Source organism: Gadus morhua, chromosome 13, assembly GCF_902167405.1.
Source record: "Gadus morhua chromosome 13, gadMor3.0, whole genome shotgun sequence".
NCBI lineage: Eukaryota > Metazoa > Chordata > Actinopteri > Gadiformes > Gadidae > Gadus > Gadus morhua.
Genome location: NC_044060.1, coordinates 15,326,539 through 15,342,264, shown reverse-complemented (window position 1 = coordinate 15,342,264; position 15,726 = coordinate 15,326,539). Strand labels below are relative to the sequence as shown.

Here is a 15,726-nt window from a genome sequence, read left to right as displayed (position 1 = left end):
TGTTGAACTTTGAACAATACGTAATGCGTGAACCAATACGTAATTCAAAGTTAACATTTGTTCAACCTGTCTTTCAACATCGAGCTTGGCATAGTAAACAAAGCACTGTGTGTTTATTGCCAGTTGTGTTATTGCCTTAGACCACATAAGTCTGACATTACATTTCTGCACAAATAGGATGTCTAACTCAGTCAAATGTATACACAGTCTAATTGGCTTTCATACTTAAATGTGAATGTTATTATGAGACATGAAACAGTGTTCCGGCTCATTTATAACAACGCAAACATCCCTCCCCTCTCCTTGCTTACCACGTTTGACATTAAGTTAATGTTTATTGGGAAACAGAAAGTTTATTTAGCTGTTGCTAGGTGTGTCACTCACAGGTTTTCCATTGTGTGTGTGTGTGTGTGTGTGTGTGTGTGTGTGTGTGTGTGTGTGTGTGTGTGTGTGTGTGTGTGTGTGTGTGTGTGTGTGTGTGTGTGTGTGTTCCATCAGGAGTGCCAGCCCCCGGTCCGGGGGTGATGGTCATGCAGCTCAGTGTCCCCAATGGACCGCAGCCTACCCAGAATCCTCCTCTGGTCCAGTGGAATCCGTGCAAGTACTACAGCATAGAGCAGAGGCCCAGCAAGCCAGGGGAGCTCTACAAGCCTGAGAACCCTCAACAGGTGAGCACGGACCCCCCCCACTGATATGAGGACAGGTCCTTGGCGCACCACAACATAAAGACAACTGAGAGACCTCAATCCACACTCCAAAAGCAGGGCAACTTTAGCTGAATGTGGCTAATTAATTGATACCCTGACTCTGCCCACATAACACAGCAAAACAAGTCACTTTAAAAAGTTTTCAGCCCAACAATGAGTCGGGCTGAATGTCTTTCCTTTATGTGTTATTTTGTGTGGGTGTTCACTTGTAACAAGTGGCTAATGCATGTCTTTGCCAGAGTACCGTCATCATCAGCAGCATTGAGTTGTATCTCTGGCCTATCCCTCCTGTCCCCAGGCCGGTACTCAGCTGGCCAACAGCCCCCTGGCCTCCCCCACCCAGTCGCCCGCCCCGTCCCCCTCCGGCAGCGTGAACAGTGTGTGCCCTGGCCTGGGACCCCTGCCTCTCATCTCCCAGTTCTCTCGGCCCGGAGGACCAGCACAAGGTACGCCACCGGAGCCCACCCTAGACGAGCTGGCACGAACCCTAGAGATGAGTGGACGAAACGATGGAGTTAGGAGTATCATAGGACCTCAAAATTCATACATTCACAGATGTCCATTATAAGGACTTTAAAATGTGTTGAAAGGTCTTATGTTTGAATTGCGTAGGGCTTGTTTTTTTTGTATGACTCAAAATAGACTCAAAATAGGATTATAACATAAATTCTTATTATGTTGTGGCAGGGCTTAATGTTGCAAGTCTGGTGTCTCTGGTCTTCATTTTTTTTTTTTTGTTGTTGAAACCTGCAGCTACCATGTATTAAGTGGTTCATTATAAAGCACTTTGTGTTTGATAATTGTATTTTAGAGTCTTGACTGTCCCCAAGAAGGTAAAGTTGAGTCCGGAAGGGTTTGGATATGCTTTACTGGATTTCAAATAGCCCAGAAGGACCCATTTAATGGAATTGCTATTCAATGCGCTCTGTTGTGCTGTTTGTGGTAGCTATGCGTAACTGCTGTTCTGCTCTCTTGCATACTGCCAGTTGGACCCTCTGCAAACCCTCTGTGTGTGCTAGGTCTTCATTGATGGCATCATTGCAGGCCATTCACTCACAACATCACATGATCTCTATCCCCCTAACCTGAGCTCACCTCTTACCTACCCTCCCACACAGGGATACATCCTTAACACCGGGAATAGTTCAGACCAAGCTGTCCTGTAGCCTTCATTTGATAGGAAACTGTACGATTCAGATGGAACCTTTTCAATGTTATTTATGCAATCAAAAAAAGACGAATTAAGCAAAAATTGATTGAAAACATTTTTATTCAACTAGTTAATATCAAAAAATCCCCAAAGCCTAATGGTGGATATCTGAAGTAGTTAGTACTTCCTTCATGTCTAGATCAAGCCGTGATGTCTCCAGCTGGTTCCTGCGCTGGTTCTCCTCTGTGCTGAGGCAGCATAGCCACCACTCTGAAAGCATACATGTGCTGTAACTGTCATTACAACTAACCGTCGCTCCCTCTCTCTCTCTACCTCCACCTGGCCGCTGTGTTGTGGGTGACCCAGGGGACGGACGCTATTCCCTGCTGGGCCAGCCCCTGCAGTACAGCCTCTGTCCCCCTCCGCTCATGCACGGACAGCCCTCCTACAACTCCCATCAGGTCAGTGCACAGCTTCCCTTGGGATCCATGCATCCATTAGCGGTCGTTTGAATGCCTGCCTGGGAACGCCCTCCCCAAAGGAAAGTTATTTTTTTCCACCAATGATGGCATTATCCTATACTTGTTTGTGTCCCTTTATCAACAATGCTTTATAACATAAGCATTCAATCAGAACTGTTAAATAATTTGTTACTCTTATTGAAGGATCGCAACCTGTGTTATTCTGAATTTTGCACTTGGGGCATGTTTTATTGTGATTTTACATTTGGAACACGGTAAAGAAAAACCTCAATGGCAGCCTCAGTGTTTTTGTGCTGTTGTCCATCTGTATGTGCGTGTATATACCGCCATCTGCTGTCACAGTGTGTTACTACATGACACTAATCTGCCACAACACTGTCTCTGATGTGGGTTTCCAGGGCCAAGGAGCCATGAAACACGGAGCGAGAGGGAAGAAACAGACGCTGAAGTCTCAATCAACAGATCTTGGCACCACAGATGTCGGTACGATATGAGAATTCATCAAGTCAAATGTGTCTACCCACGCTGTGAAATGCATGTTCTTCATCCAACGGACAGAGGTATACATTTCAGGTTCAGAAAGTAAAAAGACACTCTGAATGAAATAGATGGACTAACGACTCAAAAGCAACCAAAAGCTAAGCTAAGCCGAAGTTCATATATTTCAACTCGAGCGAACATGCGAAAGAGGCGAACCAAGTAGAATCACGCAAATCTGTGTCGTTTGTGCCGCCGGCAACGCCAGGTGAGAAACCTGCGTCTATTCAGGTCTTTGCATTTACTTTGTATGTAATCAATTAAAGTTGTTGTTACCTTTTTCAAAGAAAACCTTTACCCTGGGCTCCCTCTCCCCTGGCATTGTGGTCTCACTGTCACCGTGTGTTTCCCGCCAGTGGTCAGCCGCGTGCTGGAGGTGACCGACCTCCCCGAGGGGATCTCACGCCCCGAGGCCCAGAAGCTCTTCAACCAGCTCTCGCTGTGCGGCGCTAGGATCCAGTGGCTTAAGGACCCCCAGGGGGGCCGTGGGGGGGCAGGGGACAACGGCAGCCACCCCCACCACCACCACCACCACCCCCACCCTCACCCCCAGCAGCAGCACCACCACCATGACCCGGCCCACCTGTACACGGTGGTGGCGGTGTTCCCCAGCACCATGGCCGCACAGAGCGCTTCCTTCAAACTCAACAACAGCGGCGGCGGCCTCTTCAAGCTGCGCGCCGCCAAAAAGAACTACGACCTCCGCGTTCTGGAGAGGGCCAGCTCCCAGTGAGCAGGAGGAGGAGGAGGAGGAGGAGGAGGAGGAGGAGGAGGAGGAGGGGAGGAGGTGGTGGTCAGGCTTCAGGGGAGGGAAGGTGCACAGAACAGAGAGAGAGAGAGAGAGAGAGAGAGAGAGAGAGAGAGAGAGAGGAAGAACGGAGAGAGAGATAGATTGAAAGAGGGAGAAGGACTGAAAGAGAGACATTCATGCTGTGGCATGGGGTTGGGTGGGTGAGGAAGGGGGTCGCTGGGCTGGGCTGGTGGTCTCTGACTCTCTCTGTCTCCTCTGCCACTCAATGGCCGATGAAGATAGATCTGTATCCATTTTGCCATTGTTGAGATATATATAAATATATATATAGTATATAAAGGCGGGGAAATCGGTGTGAATAATGAGGTGGCCGGTGTTTGTTTGCAAAGATGATTTGGTTGTTTTTTTTGGTTTTGTTTTTTTTCTGTTCATTCTTACTTTTTGTTTGAGTATTTATATACCTGAAGAGCACACAAGACACGTGAGCATGTGTTTCACTGTTGCCGGTGGGGGGTGGGTATGAAAGAGGGAGGGGGGGCTGGAGAATATGTGCTGCCATTATACAAATGCACAGCGTACAGCATGCATACAAATACAAACATTACTCTTGTCCAAGCACTGGGGGAACCGACATGGGGAGCGGATCAAGACCCATGCGCGCGCACACACACACGCACACACACACACACAGACGATAACATTAACACGTGCGTTCACACAGAAAATGCAGGCAACAGGGTTCCGTAGCACATCAACAATAACACGCTGGAAATCAACCTCACTCCTCTCAAAACACCGTCCCTCTCTCCCTCCTCTCTCTACCCCGACCCCTGCTCTCTATCTCACACACACACACACACACACACACACACACACACACACACACACACACACACACACACACACACACACACACACACACACACACACCCCACACCCCACACCCCACACCACACACACACACCCATGCCAAAACCACTCCTGACCTTTTCAACTCTCTTGTCTGTGCTATCTCTCCTGCTACTCATTGTGGTGCCCCCCCCTCTCCCTCTTACCGAAAAAAAACCTCCCGACTAAATCCTATAAATCTGTCATATTTATAACATTTCATACGCACAGGCTCTCCGTCACACTATCTCTCTCTCTACCTCTTTCTTCTGCTCTCTTGTTCTTTCTCTTGACTGTAACCTCTTTTTCTCTCTCTCTCTCGCTTTCTGTTTGCCTTACTGCTGTTGTGGGTTTCCGTAGTGCGCTGTTATTTCTCAGAAGAGTATTGTTCTTTTTTGGTTCGATATATTTATAAAAAGTGATGTAAGGAATAAAAGAAATCTATATATTCAGTGATTAATTTTCCTCCAGTGGATGAGTTTTAGGCCTTCTGTAACACCCATCCTTTCCCCCTCCGACACATCCTCCTTCCCACATTCTCTCCGTTCTTTGCTTCCTTCTTTCCAGTTCCTCTTATTTTCTCACCATTTTTCCCTCTGCCCCCACTCCCCCCCCCCCCCCCCCTCCCCTCCATTGTGTTTGCTTTTATATTTTTTTGACAGCTGTGCAGAACGTTTCAAAATTAGTAAAAGTGCACAATATAACATAAGTCTACTGTACATTTTATTTAATCTTGTTATTTTTTGTTGGTTTTTAAAAATATAAAGTCGAGAAAAAAAGAAATCCAAAAACATCCTTTGATTGTCTTGTGGTTCATTATTGAATCCCCAGAGACAGATTGCTGAAGCTGAACTCAACACGGGTGCCCGGAGGTGTTATTTAATTATATAGCCTAGGTGTTAAGAAATGTAATTTTCCTCCTCCGCGACCACGGGGATGGGGAGTGAGGAGAGTGAGTCATCCTTGGTTGACCAACCCTGGGTCATAGGCTTGAATCAGACCGCGCCGTCACTCCAGGATAATGTCAGATTATTCCCGCTCGCCCGACCCTCACGGTATACCGCTGTAGGGGACACCATGAGGTCCATGTTTAGTTCATATTAGACCCTTCAGATTTTCATCCTTAGATTATTGGTGTTGTCAAAATCTGTAAATACAAAAACGATTTATTAGTATTTTCCTGATTTAATAAATTAGCTAGTACTGCATGAAATGTCCACTGTAAGTTGCTTTGAATGAAACTGTCTGCTAAATGTAAAAGTAATCGTTATGCAGGGTCCCAACATCCTCTAACTAAAGAAATGCCTTATTTCACCTAATTTAAACACAACACATGGCAGTGTGCTTTGGTATCTTGCTGGCCAGTTAACACTCAATATCTCTTGGGCCTTTACCATTTTTACAGTAAGCCACGGATAACTGCAGTATATTCTGCGGGTGTCTTGTGTTTCGGTTCTAATAAGACATGTCAACATTGTCTTAAGGGAGGAACCAGAGCGGGGCGTTGTCAGTTTAACCACCACTACGAGGGGGGGCATTCAAAGGGTTGCTTTCAAAGTTCTCAGCTGTCCCAAACGGTCACAAATGGAAACACACGCATGCACGCACACACTGTCAGAAACACATCCATAGAATAGGCTAGACCCGGCTGGGCTGGGCTTGGGTTTCTTGCATTGCTGTGTGTCATTCTCCCACCTGTTAGGGCCCCGTTTAACGACGAAAACAAAGGGGATGATGGGGAGAGTGCTGGAAGAAGAAGTCCTGGCATCGAGGCGCTCTCCGACAGGGAGCCAGACCTGGCACTCCATGTCTATGTGTCGGTGGTCCTTCACCCCTGTGTGTTTCACTGAGGAACTTCGTTTGACTCTTGAGGTTAGTTGATGTGTGATCAGCCTGCGCAATTTGAATGGTTACTCTTAGAAAGCATGTATGAATGTATTTACCTATGTATTCCCCACTTTTTCTGCGTAAAGCACTTCCTTACTAATGCGTTCTACATACAGTATATGCATGTTTTTGCCTCTACTGAACATTATTTTGAGAGGTGATGGGGGGAAAAATATTTTTCAAAATGTTATTGCATTAAAATAAAGCAGTGGGCTATAAATAATGTTTATTTCCTCTCCTGCCTTGAAAGGAAGCACAGGCATTAAATAGGAGGCAGGGCTGCAATGTATATATCTAGTTATCATTGAACATTCACAAATGATGTTTCATTGTCTTCAAGTGGATGGAATTGTTTGGAGATATGATATGATAAATGATTGCGACCAACATTCCTATCCTGCAATAGAAGATATTTTCTTTGCAGTTCATCTTGTGTGTCAAATAATTGTACCTTTTGACGTCTGGTTGCCAGCTGAATACCAACCATGGCTAACTACGACTCGTGAGTTCACCCTTTATCATTCTTGATCTTCACTTGGATTAATTGTTAATGCTTCTCAAGTATTAAATAGACATATGGTTTTATGGAAAGGAACGTAATCCGTGGACGTTGTTGTGTAGTTAACGTTGGTATAAATTGCTGATGGATGGATGTTTCTGTTTGGGATGCTTGATGACAGACTGGATGATAAGGATTCCCTGGACTTCCATGACAACCCACCTGCACCCGACAACGTGGTGAGAGAGGACGACAACACGGTAAGGGTACTGATTACCAATCTGATTACAGGATTAACAAGCAACATGGAACAAACACATGGCAACAAACTACACAGATGATGGCCAGGACTCTCTGAAAAATGAGGCCCTACGTACTTCATTCTTATATTTTTCTATATATGGGATTTCAGATTTTTTTTAATTTTTTCTTTTAAAAAAAGTGATAAACCCATGTCTGGCAGAATACCTTTTTATCCAATCGATGAACAAACTAAAAATAAACAATCAAATCATATCAAAACTACGACCTTCATCGGTAATGGTAAAAGATGCCTGGCCCTAAACACGAATATTACATGATAACTCCTTCCACCTTGGCATGTAGGACTAATCCTACACACATTGGTATCTTCCCGAAGATACTAATGTACCTTTCAAGAGGGTAGCTTATGGCAACAAAAACACTAATCTTCCTCTTATTCATTCTGTTTTTTTTTTTTCTTTTTTGGGGTGGCCCGCACTATGGAACAATGAGCTCATGGTATAGCATTCTATACCGAAGGTGCTGTGGAAATACAGCACCCGGAGCTATATGAAGCTGGAAACTGATGGTACAGTAATAATGTGTTAACTGTCTGTGGCATTAGTCAGCTATTGTAATGTTAATCCCCCTGCTTGCCCAGGCCTCTAAACCCTGCCAAAACCTGACAGTGGTGGACACTGTGTGTGTGTGTGTGTGTGTGTGTGTGTGTGTGTGTGTGTGTGTGTGTGTGTGTGTGTGTGTATTTAGGAGCTGTAATGCCAAGCTCTTGATTACATTCAGTTGGGACTTCTGCCGGTTTCTGTTGAGTTATTTAAAGATGAAAGCCCTTTCAAGTCGACCCACCAGAGGTGTGTGCGTGTGTGTGTGCTGTGATGCATGATGAAGGGTATGATGGGGAATCCAGCCGTCATCTCTAAAATCTTCTCTATAGTCAGAGATGTCCACAAACTGCACGGAGCGGTATTGTGTCGGTATGTGTTTGGGACGCATAGTTGGTGTATATATATGTGTCTTGGTGTCTTGGTGACTTGGATGGAGGCTGGTGGGTTGTAGTCTCCCTACTCCTGGTTCAGACCAGAAGGACAGACTCCATATGGGTCAGTTCCCAGGGGGGGTCAGTATTAATAGCATGTTATTGGGGGGGGAGGGGGGCTACTGTGTGTGTGATGCTACTGGTAGGTCGATGGAAGTTCTATATATATATTTTTAATTGTAACAGTCAACAGCCAGTTCAATGTTACAAATGGCTTATTTTGTTTGATTCACATATCTCATCTTAGGTTTGATCTTTCATTTAATCAAGATTTGAACCTAAATCAGCAACATATAATCATACTGAACTTAGATTATTGTTCAATGTTCGACTCAAATTTAATATATTGGGATATACTCATGTCCCACATTCACATTTGGTTTATCTATATATTTATTTATAGTTACCGCTCACTACTAGTTCCTATTACTTTCTGTTGATCCCTTTAGTAAATTGGTAGTTCTCACTCCATAGTCTCTTTAACACTTGAAGCCGTGCTAAGTCTGTCTTCCCCTGACAACTGGAAGGGGTATTTCCTCTGTGGGAGTCCTTCGAAGGCCCCAGCCGCTGTCTCGTGGGGAGCTTGTGGTGAGGGGGGTTTCCTGGGGTGTGGTCAGGACTTGGTGCTCGCCAGTGAATATCATACCACAACAAGAGCACAGCCAAGACCAACACTGTATAGATCTTAGAATAAGACGGCAAATAAAGATACTCAATAGCAACAATCTAGAGCTTAAAATAAACACAGATGAAACAATATGTAAATAATAAAATAAGTCAGTTTGACCTCAGCCTTTCATCCTCTTTGATGATGATTCCATTTCAAGAAGCTGTACATTATCCTGATACTCTACATCAATCCTAAAGATCCATGCCCCTTACCCCCTGCATGGCTGCTGGAACCCAGGTGTACTTTGTCTACGACGAAGAGGTAGAAGAGGAGGAGCGAGAAGACCCCGCCTCCCTCGAGCCTGTCAAACCTGTCAACGACAAGCCCCACAAGTTCAAGGACCACTACTGCAAGAAACCCAAGTTCTGTGACGTCTGCGCGCGTATGATAGTCCGTAAGTCCTCCTTCCTACCTGCTACAGCTGCACCATAAACTCAACTCTACATAGATCTCAATAACACCACCTATAAGGCCGACCTGCTGAGGTATAGCTCCTACAGCTGCACCATTGCATCACCTCCACCCAGAGCTCAATAACCACACCTATAAGGCCTACCTGCTGACCTATGTATTTTCACTCCAGTGAACAACAAGTTTGCCTTGCGCTGCAAGGACTGCAAGACCAACATCCACCACCAGTGCCAGTCCTACGTCGAGTTCCAAAGATGTTACGGCAAAATTGTGAGCCGCTCAAGACCCTCATGTAGTCCCACTTAAGTTATTGCATGCAATAACTTATTATTTATTAATACTTAATACTTATTAATTCCTCTGTGATCTCCATGGTTCCCTCCGTGCTCTCCCCCCCCTCCAGCCCCCAGGCTTCAGGAGGGCCTACAGCTCGCCGCTGTACAGCAGCCAGCAGAACGCCACCGTCTCCCAGCTGCTGCCCTTCTGTGAGTCCCCCCTGCTCACACGTCGGAATGGAAGTCCGTATGAAAACCAGAGTGGACATCGCCAGCAGCCTGCACAACCGATAATAACACTTTCCGAATTTGACAGATTTAGAATTCAACCAAAATTGTAATATTCTTATTGGTCTTGATTCCTCGTCTTGTGTTGTATCATCATTCTGAATCTGGAACAGAGGTCATTTTATTTGCATGTATTCAATTTAGGTGACTGGGAGTTAGGAGGGGACTGGGAGTGTAATATAACTATTTACCAGTCACTATAGCAACATTCTATCCGAACCAGTGGTTCCCACGTCGGGGAACACCACGTGGTTCCCACGTCGGGGAACACCACGTTCCACACCAGAATTTCGAGAAATTCTGAAAACGAAATCAAGGATATTAAATATAATACAGGTTATTATCAGGTTATTATCAATTTCACCATATATTTCACAAAATGCAGACTGTAAGTATCCTAGCCATGGATGGACACAGGGATTCATACAATCCCATTGCATTACTTGGAACAGCATCAAAACAATTCATAAATAGTGCCATGTAAATATCCAGTCCCACGTCTCTTGGCCTGCCTTGCCCTCTAGGCGGGAAAACTGATCTAAACCATGTCCTCTTTCAGCGCAGTCCAACCGCACCGACCCCGTATTTGAGACCCTGCGCATCGGAGTCATCATGGCCAACAAGGAGCGCAAGAAAGGCTCGGAGGACAAGAAGAATGTGAGTCCAGGAGGGTGTGAAGGTTCTAGCTGGAACAACAGAGGGGGAGCCATTCAACCACCACTAACACTATGTTCCTCAAAGTGATCATCATTAACCGCATCACACTCATGAACACAGGAATTAATCAAAAGTTATTCAATATATTGTTGCATTCGTAATTTCACCAAGAACAAGGTTAGTTATTTCCACAAACAATAGAAGCAAAATAGCTAGAGATGACCCGTGGTGCTGGAGTGACTTAATGTGAGGTGTTGTCCGTTGTTGTCCTTTGACTGCAAATTGAATCATGGTACAGGTAATGATGATGATGATGGAAGAAGAGGATTCCCCACCCAAAGGAGATGAAGGAAGAGGAGAAGGTGAGCTTGAGGTTTTAACATCTATCTTTCTTTCTCTTTCTGTAGGGGCGGGGGTTATTAATGTAGTATGGTAAATCGTAGCACTGATGCGCCAACTGCTCCCTGTTTTTATTTTCATGTGAACGATTGATGGACTGATTGATTTTGTGTGTTTCTGATTTGTGTATTTCTGCATTCTTGTGTTCTCTACCAGCCATCCCAGAGGCAGACAAGAAGGGAGAAAAGGTTGTTCCAGATGATAAGGTCAGAGGATAAGGAGTATGTGTACGAAAGTGATGCTATGATAAGTGAATGAACCACAAGAGTTTATGTGACGTTGGCCTGAACAATGCAACCATGAACATCACAATGACATAATGAATAAACAATGCTTAAATTATTTATCAAACATTACAACACGTAAAAAATACAGTCTTTATCATAATGGCTCTGATTACAGTCAAGGAACTCAACATCAGAGGACTCCATCAATACAATTAGTTTACATTATGTTTAATATTACAATATACATTGTGACCATCGGAATTAGCAGAATTATATGAGGAATAATACTGCATAGATAATGGTTAAACTAATAAAATGCTTAAAGGGTTCTACACATGAACCCCTGCTGCTGCGGTTCAGAACTGGGATGATTTAGATTTATTAATTCATAAAGTCCTTATCGAGCTGGCGCTGTAATAACATTGTCCTATGAAGTGATCATCACATGATACTGAGGAGGTGCTAGATCATAGTATTCTGATGTGCTGTGCGTTCAGAGTAAGAAGCCCCAGCCAGGGAAGATCGGCGTGTTCAGCCAGTCTCACTACTACCTCGCTCTCTACCGCTTCAAGGCCATCGAAAAGGACGACCTGGACCTGAAGTAGGAACCTCAAACCACCCTGCGTCCCTACGTCTATCCGTCCATCCAATTGTCTGTCTGTCTCTAATACGTTTGTTCCTGTCCATTGTTGTCTGCATTTCTATATTTGTATTCAATACATTTCTATTTATTTTTTTGTATTTATTTGTTTTGCTTTTTAATGATTGTTTTGTCTTTTTTCATTGTACTTCATTCATAATTAAGTATCGTATCATACTTTATTACATGCCATTATAAAAGCACAATACTAGCAGCATATTAGCAGTATCTAATGTATCTTAGCAGTTTGATAGCTGTAGGTCATTTATAGTAGCAGTGTTATAGCAGTATCCAATGTATATCATCAGTTGGATAGCAGTATGTCACGTATAGTAGCAGTTTTATAGCAGTATGGTATGTATATCCTCAGTGCGTTACGTGTATGTGAACCAGCTGTGCTGCCTCTGTGTTGCAGCGCCGGTGATCGGATCACGGTGATCGATGACTCCAACGAGGAGTGGTGGCGGGTGAGCATTAGCTAACGATGCTAATGGTACACGCAGGGAACGTGTCATTTAGTCAACTATCATGGCTATACCCGCTTTGGGAATTACTCCCAACTACTGCAGTTCATTCAGTGATGCGCTTTAATTGGGACACAAGCTACATGTCGCAGTAAGCTCTGTGTTTGAAGTTTAACTTGAGGAGCTTGAGGATTTTTGTTGGTATTAACATTTTGGAACATATTTAACCTTATGTCCTTTCTCAAGGGTAAGATAGGGGACCGCACAGGCTTCCTCCCGGCTAACTACATCATCCGCGTGAGGGCCGGAGAGAGTGTGTACAAGGTGACACGCTCCTTCGTCGGGAACAGAGAAATGGGTCAGATCACTCTGAAGAAAGACCAGGTTTGAGCCTGCATACACACACAAGCAAACACATTGGACACGCACACGCATGCACGCACATGCCCACACACGCACGCACGCACGCACATGCCCACGCACGCACGCACGCACGCACACACACGCACACACACACTCTGTAACTGAACCAATAAATTAACTGGAAATTGAACCAACTGCAGTGAATGAATGGCAAACTCCCGACACACTGAAGCGTAATGTTCAGTGTTGGCTTAAGTATCTGCAGTGTTGTATTCAACGCTCTCCGTATTCCGTCTCTCCATTCCACTTCAATAATTTAGTAGAATTGATCCGGTGGAGTGTATCAGGGGAGTAATATATAGCAACACATCACACTCTGCATTCCCCTGCATTATACAGCAGGCCATTAGGCTTCATATGCGTAGGGGACAGATATAAATGACACTACAGCGACACAAATTCGCTGAACACACACAGAACATCAAGGGTCATTGAGTGTTTGGATAGATATTAACGGTAACACCCCCTCTACACTTATGTTGCCACCTCATGACTATCCCTTTATGCAACCTAAATACTTCCCATAATCATAGTTTAAATGTTAATCCCTAAGCACCAAACCATGCTCCTTCTCTTCTCTTTAGGACTCTATGAACATACGATGAGCCTTGAGTGCGATTAAGACACATTTAAAGGTCCCAGGGCATGCTACTTTATGGATGCTTTAATATAGATATTAGTGGGCCCCTATCACAGTATTTGAAGACGTTCCTGAAAGAGACGACAAAGAACCGACGTGTTATGCGCCATAACAACAACAGAAGAACGGTTATCCAAATGACAGAAGTGCACTAACACTTGAGTTACAGTGTGTGTAATCACACACACACACACACACACACACACACACACACACACACACACACACACACACACACACACACACACACACACACACACACACACACACACACACACACACACGTGACGCTCACACGTTCATAGCTCATTGTCTCATTGGCGGGCCAAATTCTCTGGGCTGGCAAGGCAGAGGGAGGGGGGGGTGATGGCATCTCCCCTTATGAAACATACGGCGAAAATTCCAAAACAGCGCTTCTGAGCTTTCTTTTTTCAAAGGCGGAGCAGGATGCCTAGTGCTCGTTTTACACCCAACAGAATTTCTAGCTACTGGGGGAGCATAAGTAGGCTAGGGGCACTCATATTAATGTTAGAAAACCTCAGAAAGTGGTTAATATTAGATGAGTGGAGTGAAACAGGGGCACAAACACTGAGAATGAGATGCACACACACACACACACACACACACACACACACACACACACACACACACACACACACACACACACACACACACACACACACACACACACACACACACACACACACACAGGTGCACAGTGTGAGAGTGAATGAAGGTGCATGCGCCTGTGTGTGTCCTTGTGCTGTGGGCAGATCGTGGTGAAGAAGGGGGAGGAGCTGAACGGCTATCTGAAGGTGAGCACCGGGAGGAAGCTGGGCTTCTTCCCTGCCGACCTGCTGCAGGAGATCTGAGGAGGAGCAGTGCCCCACGGAGCCGCCTTCTCATTGGTCAACCAGGAGGAGCCACACCCACCTCGGGCCAGAACCACTACCTGACCTGATACAAATGTCAACGAGAGGTTAAAGTGCCGGTGAAATCACATTTGTATAAATGTTTTGGGGTCTAGTTATCGGCCTCTATGATGTGCAACGTAAGCTATGCCATTTTTTCATTCTTTCTAAAATAATAGCATATTTCATGAAAAAGCTAAATCCATGTGGAAAAACATGATGATGATTAGATGTTTTTTGCTCAACCAATGAAAGCACTTGCCGGAAATATTGAAACAAAACCAGACAGAAATATGATGTATTCTATTATTGTTCCTCTTGTCATCAGAATCCGATGTGCCTTTAATGAGGAAGAGACTATATCTTCATTATCTGTTACATTGTTATGCAGCATAAGGGACTGCTGATGGGGCTATTTTAGAATCAGACTAATGAAAAAACAATGTGTGGGTGGAAAGGCCAAGTCTGAGATATTAATGAAGTGTTTTTAGAGTGTGGAATTAAAGAGTTGGCATTTAGAAATTTTGTGTTTCCGTTAGTTTTTTATATTATGTAAATAAATGACAAATTGGGTCATAATTTAAATAGATTATAACTCAGAGTGACCCTTTAAAATGCTGTTCAGAGTAGCAATAAAAAAAACAGTCAAATGTATTTTGGAGTTTGGAGAATGACACAATACAAGCCTAAACTAACGTGAGAACTTTACTGTGCAAAATACATTTTTAAGGCAAATCATTTAGAATCATATTACAAAACATTGAGTGAGCCTTATAAAAATGACAACCAGACTGGCCTTTAGGCTTCACACCTATGGTATAAATGCATATATTGTCCATGTATCATTGTCTACTCAATATGTGTTGTCCGTGATCCAAACTCTGTGTGTGTGTTTATGTGTCGGAGGAAGAGACTTCTCGCTTTGAATGAATGACAATGTTGCGGCAAATCATGTAACCAAAGTGAAGAATGTGTGTATAGACAAAACCAACAAAGATACACAAAACGTGAGAGAGAGGTGACGTCCCAGAATGCAGTGCTCTCCATGGTGTCAGTGTGAGGGCCAGTTAATTACTGAAGGGAACCGCCATCTCTGTGTGCTTTTCACTTTTCAGGGGGATGACTAGGGGATGAAGGAATGCAGGGAATGGCATCTTCATATCCAGGGAGACATTGCAGCGTTAACCCCAGAACACACTGACATGAGGCGGACAGACAGACATGCAGTCAAGCCGCTCTCCCAAAAGGGTCCCGGAACAAAGATGACTTGCCACATATGATATAAATATCAGCGCTCCAGGAAAGACATTATAATGAAGCAATATACAGTTTAAGTTACTTTTTAGGAATTCAAACTAGAGGAATCCAGATGTATATAAACTTTACATTGAGGCGGTTTCCCCACCCCCCCAACACACACACGCACGCACACACACACACACACACACACACACACACACACACACACACACATATTGTTGCGTGAGTGGCAGCAAGGGGGAGCCCCCACCAAAGCGAGAGAG

The 15,726-nt window shown here is 44.4% G+C and overlaps 2 protein-coding genes across 7 annotated transcripts in view; both read left to right on the top strand.

Annotated features, from left to right (window-relative positions):
• r3hdm2 (R3H domain containing 2) overlaps positions 1-5,308 on the top strand; it is a 42,381-nt gene extending 37,073 nt beyond the window's left edge. For all 5 annotated transcript variants that reach the window (XM_030374624.1, XM_030374626.1, XM_030374627.1 and 2 more), the window contains 5 exons: positions 499-668; positions 1,006-1,153; positions 2,224-2,318; positions 2,738-2,822; positions 3,233-5,308. In XM_030374624.1, coding sequence (XP_030230484.1) covers positions 499-668; positions 1,006-1,153; positions 2,224-2,318; positions 2,738-2,822; positions 3,233-3,609 — 875 coding nt within the window. In that variant the 3' untranslated portion in view covers positions 3,610-5,308. The remainder of the gene's footprint in view (positions 1-498; positions 669-1,005; positions 1,154-2,223; positions 2,319-2,737; positions 2,823-3,232) is intronic.
• Positions 5,309-5,510: 202 nt separating this feature from the next.
• Positions 5,511-14,725, top strand: LOC115557054 (SH3 and cysteine-rich domain-containing protein 3). 2 transcript variants are annotated; one of them, XM_030374629.1, is made up of 13 exons: positions 5,511-6,387; positions 6,875-6,904; positions 7,083-7,161; positions 9,106-9,262; positions 9,452-9,549; positions 9,683-9,764; positions 10,402-10,499; positions 10,798-10,861; positions 11,055-11,104; positions 11,623-11,726; positions 12,181-12,232; positions 12,476-12,613; positions 14,066-14,725. In XM_030374629.1, exons 2-13 carry the CDS (start codon positions 6,888-6,890, stop codon positions 14,162-14,164), a joined length of 1,038 nt encoding a protein of 345 aa, XP_030230489.1. In that variant the 5' UTR covers positions 5,511-6,387; positions 6,875-6,887; the 3' UTR covers positions 14,165-14,725. The 2 variants fall into 2 exon arrangements, with proteins under 2 accessions (XP_030230489.1, XP_030230490.1); XM_030374630.1 differs by having other exon boundaries at positions 6,827-6,904.
• Positions 14,726-15,726: the final 1,001 nt, after the last annotated feature.